At 42.1% G+C, this 8,178-nt stretch overlaps 1 protein-coding gene across 1 annotated transcript in view; it reads right to left on the reverse strand.

Moving 5' to 3' along the window:
- The window catches only part of RAB32 (RAB32, member RAS oncogene family), a 40,109-nt gene that overhangs the window by 28,916 nt on the left and 3,015 nt on the right, over positions 1 to 8,178 (reverse strand). The window contains exon 3 of the mRNA XM_006891677.1: positions 7,955 to 8,177. Coding sequence (XP_006891739.1) covers positions 7,955 to 8,177 — 223 coding nt within the window. The remainder of the gene's footprint in view (positions 1 to 7,954; position 8,178) is intronic.

Raw genomic sequence — 8,178 nt, forward strand, 5'->3', positions numbered from 1 at the left:
ACTGTCATCTACGTGGCCATGGCCTGGTTTATAGTGAAGTCGGTAATGGGGAAGGTAGTCATAACAGAAAGTGGGCCAATGTTCAACTCTAGGGACCTAGGACAACTGAACTGTGCCCTGAAGTCCCTGCAACTCTGACATGACTGTTAGAGCACTGATACAGCAAATTAAAAGGCATGAATAATGGAAATGAAAAGAAAGAGATACTATTTGACTCATATAAGAACCAAACTAGAGCATATTCATCAGGATAGAACCTCATCCTAAATCAGTGACTAGTAAAACACAGAAAAATGACAGAACCAATTAAAAAAGTTATCTTTTCTGCAGATACGATGCTTCATAAGTATGAAAGTATGAGAAAATGCTGATACAATAGGGATATGTCAATTATTAACATGAGCATATGCTCTAACTGGAAGCAGGAGTGGCATCCACTTCCTAAACAACTTGCCTCTGGAAACTCTATGAACTTTGATGTCTATAGTTGTAGTGGGGCTTCAGGCCTCTTGTTCATAGGGTTGCTATGAGTCGTGCTTGACTTGAAGGCAATCAGGAACAACATGCTCCAATCTAGGAATAACTGAAAATGTAGAAAAGCATCTGGCACTTCTCAGAGCAGGGAACTATCTCTCCAGGTAGTGACACCAATGAACTGTTCCCAGCTCCACAGAAGAGTCTGGCTATACCACTTCCAAGACATTTATTTGTTCTCTTGACCGTCCACGGTGTAGTCAACATTCTTTGCTCACACTACAAATCAAGGTCATTAGTTTTTTCTTGATCTTCCTTATTGATGAATTTAAGTTTACAGCAAAATCTTCTAAGTGTGCCTGTTAAGCTTGGCAAAATAACAGATATTTAAACTTCAGAACACAGAATATTGTCTTTCAATGGTCCAAAGGCCAAATTTTTTTATAAATAAACCCCATCTTTTTAATAAATACATTTGTATTCTAAGATGGGGGAAATGGCAATAAATACCTTAATACTAAAGTATAATAAATCAAATTAATTTTTAAAAAGATTTAGCATAATTCAACCACCTAGGATCTTGTTAGATGCCATCAATTCATGGCAACCCTATGAACAAAGATCTGAACCCTGTCCTATCCCACGTCCTCCTCACACTTCCTGACACACTACAGCCCACTGTGGCAGTCACTGTGCAGTCATCCTGGTTGAGGAGCTTCCACTTATTCTCCACCCTTCCCAGCATCATGTCCCTCTCCAAGGAACAGCCTGTACTAGCAACACGCCCAAAGCCTCACCATCCTGCCTCCAAAGAGCACTCTGACTTCATTTTTTCCAAGACATATTTGCCTGTTCTTTTGGTAGTCCAAGGAATGTTCAGTGCTGTTCTCTAACACCACAGGTCAAAGGCATCAGTTCTTCTGTCATCCTTATTCATTGTCCAGCTCTCAGTTGCAGAGCAAGTAACTGCAAAGATTAAAGCCTGAATCAGATGCACCTTAGTCCTTAAACTGATATGATTACTCCTCAGTAATTTGGAGAGATTTCTAACTGCAGACTTACCAAGTGAAATACATCTCCTGATTTCCCGACAGCTGGTATCAAAGGTGTTGATTTTGAATCTAAGATAATCTTTTCTTCATCTATCATGATGCCTATCTCCATGTCTTTTCAATCTATATGCAGAACAGATCATATGGCAGGCTGGCCTTCATGAAGAGAAATGTGACATCAGGATTGGAGGAAGACTCACCAACCTGTATTATGCATGTGACACAACCTTGCTTGCTGAAACTGAGGACGACCTGAGGTACTTGTTGTAGAAAGTCAAGGACTGCAGTCTTCACTATGGATTGTTGAAGCACAACATCAATAAAGCAAAGATTCTCACCAAAGGGCCAATTAGTATCTTCATGATAGCTGGAGACCAAGATTGTTAACAACTTCAGCTTGCTTGGTCCCACAATCAACACTCTTGACTCCAGAAGTCAGAGAATCAAAAAATTACACTGGGGCAAGTGCCCCCGAGACGTCCCTAGAGTACTGAGGAATAATGACGTCAGTCTGGAGACTAAGGTGCGCCTGATCCAGAGAGCTGTAAAAAGACTAAGGAAGACAGAAGAAGGATCAACGCCTTTGAGCTGTGGTGCTGGAAAAGCATGCTGAATATACTGTGGACTGCCAGGAGAGCGAAGTTTTGTCTTGGAGAAGGTAAAACCAAGTTGCTACTTGGCGGCATTTTGAAGCTCCATCTCACATACTCTGGGTACACATACTTTCTTGGAGAAGGACATCATGCTTGGAAGAGTGGAGAGACAGCACAGGAAAGGAAGACCCCTCAGGATGAGATGGATTGCCTCAGTGACTAGAGTAATAGGATTAGGTGTGTCAAGAGACAATGAGAGTGGCTCAGGATAGTGCAGGGTTCAGAGCTACTGTACATGGGGTTCCTATGAGTTGAGGCGACCGGATGGCACAGAACAACAAACAATAATATCCTGATGTTGCCCACAGGTCCAGTAGTCGAGTCATTCTAGTTCACTAGGGCTACTAATGGTCATGGAGTATACGTGAAAGGACTTGGCTACAGTGCCTGAAAGCAGCCAAATAATACCAAAAATGGATGGGACTGAAAGCAGTCTCAGACTTTCTGGAGCATGTATCACCATGAAAGGGATCTGGAAGTTTTCTATTAAACAAAGACAATTTTCTGATGTCCTTGATAGGGCTGCTGAGAGTGCAATAAGATCTTGTTCATAAGTACAAAGACACTTTCTTGAAAACGGTTCATTTCTATTTATGCTTTGTTCCCTATTACCTATGCTTTGTTACATATGTTTAAACATTTACCCACCCTATGAGATCATATTTTACTGCAAGCTTTGGTTTTCTGCTAATAAAAGCAGAGGCTTTACAATCTCTCAGCGCAATTAGCCTAAGAGAGCTTTTTGCCCTCTGGAACCACATTTCACTTTGCTAGTCTTCCTTTGGCTCTACTCATGAGAAACAACATCGAGTTGTAAGAATTTTTGTGTTCTTGACGTTGAGACACAATCCATATTGAAGGCTATATTTTTGATCTTATGCAACAACTGCTTCAATTATTCTTCACTTTCAGCAAGGAAGGTTGCATATGTAAAGTGAATATAATATTATTTCTCCTTCTACTAGGCTTCTAAAAGAACCTACCTTAACCAAACCCATTGCTTTCAAACGGATTCTAATTCACAGTGACAGAATACGATAAACAGAACTGACAATAGTTTTTTAAGTTATAATCTTTATAAAAACCAACTGTCACATGTGGCTGGTGGGTTCGAACCCCTAATGAAGCTAAGCAGCTCAAGGCCATAATCTTTGTATCCCTAGAGCCCCTCAAAACAAACATCATATTATATAATCCTTTTTTAAAAAGCGTATTCTACATCTTAATTTCGCAGGCATTTAGTAATAATGCTTCAAAATCATAAAAAGGCTTGGCAGAATAATATGTTAAATGTCGGAGTGATGACCAAAAAGGTCAAAAGTTTGGACCGCCACCCCCCCCCCCCGCCCCAAATTATTTTGCAGGATAAAAAAGACAGTCTTCTCCCACTGAGATTTACCGTCTCAGAAACTTGATGAGCCATCACCATGAGGCAGACTTGACTTGAAGGCAGTGACTTTTGGCTTCTGGTTTTCTTTAAAATTATACTGAGATTTTATTTACATTTTGAGCACCAGTCTTAAAAGGTATGGGTTTAAAACAACACCAAAACAACAACAACAACAACAACAACAACAAAAAATGCACAGCTTACTGCCCCAGAGTCCATTCCACCTCATGTTGACCCTGTTGAACAGAGTGGAACTGTCACCTACAGTTTCCAAGGCTGTAATCTCTAAGGACGCAGACTCTCTCATTGTTTTCTCCTGGAGTTGGAAGTGGGTTTGAACCACTGAGGTTTCTGGTTAGCTACTGAGCACTGAGCCACTGCACTTTCAGGGCTCCTGACATACAGATTGTAATTAGGTGTCACCGAAACTTCCAACTCATAGCAACCCTATGATAACAGAGCCAGACCCTGCCTGGTACTGTCCACCCACACTCTTGTTGCTGGTTTGAGCCCACTGTACCTTCTTGGGAGTGTTCCTTTTTTTCACTTTCCCTCTTCATTATCAATGATGCTAATCTTCTCTGGGAACTGGTTCCTGATAACATACCTGAAGTATGTGAGTGAAAGGAATTTCTGTTCTCCTTACTCTAAGGAGCATTTTTGTTTATATTTCTTCCAGAACAGTTTAGTTTGTTTTCCTGTAAGTTCATGGCATAGTCAACACTTATCACCAACATCACCACTTACAGGCATCAGTTCTTTGGTCTTTTACATTCAATGTTCAGCTTTCACATCAAGTGAGGTGAATGAAAATAGAATGGCTTGGGTCAAGTTCACCTAAGCCTACAAGGTGACAACTTTGCTTTTTAACACTTGAGAGCAGCTTTTTGCAGCAGGTTTCCCCAACAGATTATGTCTTTTGATTTCTTGATTATGGTATCCATGAATGTTCATTGTGGATCTAAGTAAAAGGAAATCTTTTGACAGATTCAGTATTTTTCCCAATTATTCATGATGGCTTTGGACTAAAAGGTAGCTGGCATTTGCATTTTTTTCATTTTGTTTTATATTAGTTTGCTTACAAAGTTCATAAAGGTCATATACATTTTTTCCACACTGTATCTTTTCCCTTTCCTTTCCCCATCCCTCCCTCCACCCATCAAATGTGTCATCCTATGATTAAGTACCACGCCCCTTGGATCCTCAAACTCATTCTACAATAATGGTCTTATACAGTATTTGTCCTTTATGAAACTGAGTTAGTTCACTTAGATAATGCTCTCCAGTCTCTCCCATATAGGTAGTAATTTACAAAATCATTGTTCCTGCATGCTGCATAGTATTTCATTGTGTGAATGTACCGTAATTTTTCAATCCATTCCATTGTGGTGGGGCATTTGGGCTATTTCCATGGTCATGTTTTGGTGAATTTGTATTTTACAGTTAGATTTCTTTCATACAAAAGAAAGTGTTCTGAAGGTCTGTATCTGAATCACTCAACTCAAGTTCAATGCCATTGAGTTAGCACCTACTGAACGTCCCCTGGGTTTCCAAAGGCACGAACTGCGTGGGAGGTAACTGCCCATCTTTCTCCTGTAGAGCCACTAGATTTGAATCACCAGAGGCACAGCTCTTCAGTTATAACAGTGTAACTTCCTAGGGACTCTGGCACCAGAGCCCCCTCTACGTCATTATGGTTATTCATTTGAAGAGTTAAACTTAACCTTTTTGACTCCATCCCCAGAAAGCACGAAATAATCCTTACCTACCACATTTGTCAAGCTCCGAAGAATAGAAACTCTTGCCATAATTTCATTATCACTTTGTCCATCTCTAAAACAAATCTAATCCCTCACACACCTCAAATTAGTCATACTCAAGTGGCTGACTCCACTTTGTTTTGCAATCAAGGAATATTTTCTGTTCTTGAAAATGAAAGAGAATCCAACTTCGTTACCACATAAGGCAAGTATGTTTGGCCATGGGGGAAATCTCTGGAGTGGCCTTCAATTTCCCTTTATTACATCACTACTATTTAATTCAAATGCTATGAATAAGGATTAGGTGGCAGCTGAAATAGTCAAAATAAACATAGTTAATGATTTAGCTACCCTAACTTTGGTTAAAATGATTGCTTCTTAACTTAATAAGACTTCATATCTGAAAGTTCCATTATAAGGTAGCCATAACAAATTATAATTACCCTCATAAAATTTTATCTAATCTAGGTAATTATTGTACATGCTTGCTTAAATGTACCCAGAACCAAACAGTAGTATATAAAAATCCAGAGATCCTTTCTGAGATCATAAAATTTGACTCTCCTCTGTAGCAAAGCACAAGCTCTGACTTCAGGCAAAATGGCAAGGATATGGGGGCTGAGTCCCAGGATCGGATAAACACTGGAAGTGCCACATTTTTAGCTCCATAAATATGTAAAGAAAAAATGGGAAAAGGGTGATACATTCTAAGAAAACTCTTACTCATCTTATTTTTCCCAAATTGTTGAACAAAAGCATCTGACTCTAAAGACGGAAAACAGAACTGGGCCTTAAGAATCTAGGAGTTCACACTCACTCACTGCAGTGAGACAATCAGAATTTATAAGCCAAATCCCACACTCTTTCACACAGGAGTAAGGGAGAAACCGACCCACCCAGGTACAGCTTTTTTTTTTTTTTTTTTTCATGAAAAGCATAGTTACTTTGAGGATTTCTAAAGAATGACTGTCACATGTTCGGGCAACTTTAAGAATCCACGACTTTGTCAAGAAGAAAGGCAGTTAATACTGAATAGTGTTCATAAGACTTTGTGCAATGGCAGGAAGTGTTGTGAAAGAAGCCTCTGGCTTCAAAAGATAACATTGCAAACGAACTTTTGGTTTTCTGTATCCCCTCCCCCACCCCAAATACAGAAGCTGAGTCTAAAACTCTTTTACCCACTTTCTCTGTGAGGTTGGCCTGCATTTTGTTTTGCATTTGAGCAGAGGTGCTTGCCTTTAAATAAATATAAGGGTTTCAATTCTATAACCGTTTCTCCAAAATAAACTGTAAATGGGAAGAATAATCTACCAGCAAGTTGTAGCTCTGTGTCCCCAACCCTTCTGGTGTCAACTGAGCCATCACAACCTCCATGGGCCTTCCTTTATCTTCACATAAAAGGAGGTCAGTTCTAAGGTCCCTTTCAACTCTAAATATGCTCCCACTCAAAGGTTCTACCCTCAACTCTCTGGTGGCTTCATGGGTAAAGGAGTTGCACAGCCAACACAAAGGCAAGGGGCTCAAATGTACAAGCTGCTCCCCAGGAGAAAGTCAATAAATCTCCTCTTGTAGATTTCAGCTCCTACATCAGGGTAAAACCAGCAATACTGGTTGAAGAGGGTTAACTTGGACTCCTTTCTCCCTTATTCACTTTGCCCCACAATTATCATCTTTTCAAATGCTCTGATGTATTTTCTAGATTGAGAACCATGCCTTGGCAATCAGCCCACCCACCACATAACCCAGAGATCAGTTTTTAACAGAGTGAGGAGAGTTTTACTCCCTTAAGGAGATTCGTAAGCTCCAAAGTAACAGCTGAAAACAAAACCCAGAAAAAACAGCCTATCGAGGGGTGAAGGAGGGCTGGCCTAGGGACTGTGGCCGAAGTAGAAGGCCTCAGATATCCCCCCAACCCTCACTCATTTTGGTGACCTCGGTCAAGGTGACTGAGGAATGGGGACTGCCAAGCCCAAAGCAGGTTCTCCAGTAGGTAGTGAAAAAGATTCCTTCTTTTTCATTCAAGAAAGCCAATTTTCAGATTATTGTTGGGTCCTGTCCAGTTGGAACTCACCCAGAAGCAGCAAGCCCATCATGCTCCCTGGGAGCGGCTGGTGGATTCGAACCACAAGCGTTTGATATGGCAGTGCAGCTCCTTACCATTAGGCCACCAGGCACCCTGATTTCTTGGGTAGGGCATGCCAAAACTTTCACTCGTCTGTGAAATGTTAAGTCTGAACAGGAGGAGCTGGCTTTCATGGAGCGTTACACGCTTGTCAAGATCCAGAGTGGAAACTTCTGCAAAAGTCTCTAAGGCCTCCCCACGTCCTGTCGGGTGACATAATCCTAGAACAGAGGACTTTTTCTTCCAACTTTGAAAGCGATGGCTGCTCCCTGCCAACTTGGCAGCGGCATCTAGTCGGGATTGCTGATTTGTTCATGCATTTACTTTGGCCTGCTTTTTACTGCCTCCCGCTTATCCCATCAGCGTCCACCTGCTGACACCCCCCTGACCCATCTCTCTCGGCCACCCCGGGAATTAGGGGAGGGGAAAGGGAAACGGAGGAGCTGGGGCACCTGGCCCGCTTGGGGGGACTTGGCGAAGGCCCTGCCCGCCGCGCCCCTTACCGGCGATGTCCCACAGCTGCAGGCGCACCAGCGTCTTGCTGTCCCAGTTGAGGACCTTGAGCGCGAAGTCCACGCCGATGGTGGCGCGGTAGTGCTGCGAGAAGAGCTGGTGGACATAGCGCTTGATGATGCTGGTCTTGCCCACGCCCAGCTCGCCGATGACCAGCACCTTGAAGAGGTGCTCGCACGTCTCGGGCACCGCGGCGGCGCCGGCGCCCCGGCCC

Source organism: Elephantulus edwardii, unplaced genomic scaffold (genome assembly GCF_000299155.1).
Source record: "Elephantulus edwardii isolate Elephantulus edwardi_28Jun2011 unplaced genomic scaffold, EleEdw1.0 scaffold00102, whole genome shotgun sequence".
Lineage (NCBI taxonomy): Eukaryota > Metazoa > Chordata > Mammalia > Macroscelidea > Macroscelididae > Elephantulus > Elephantulus edwardii.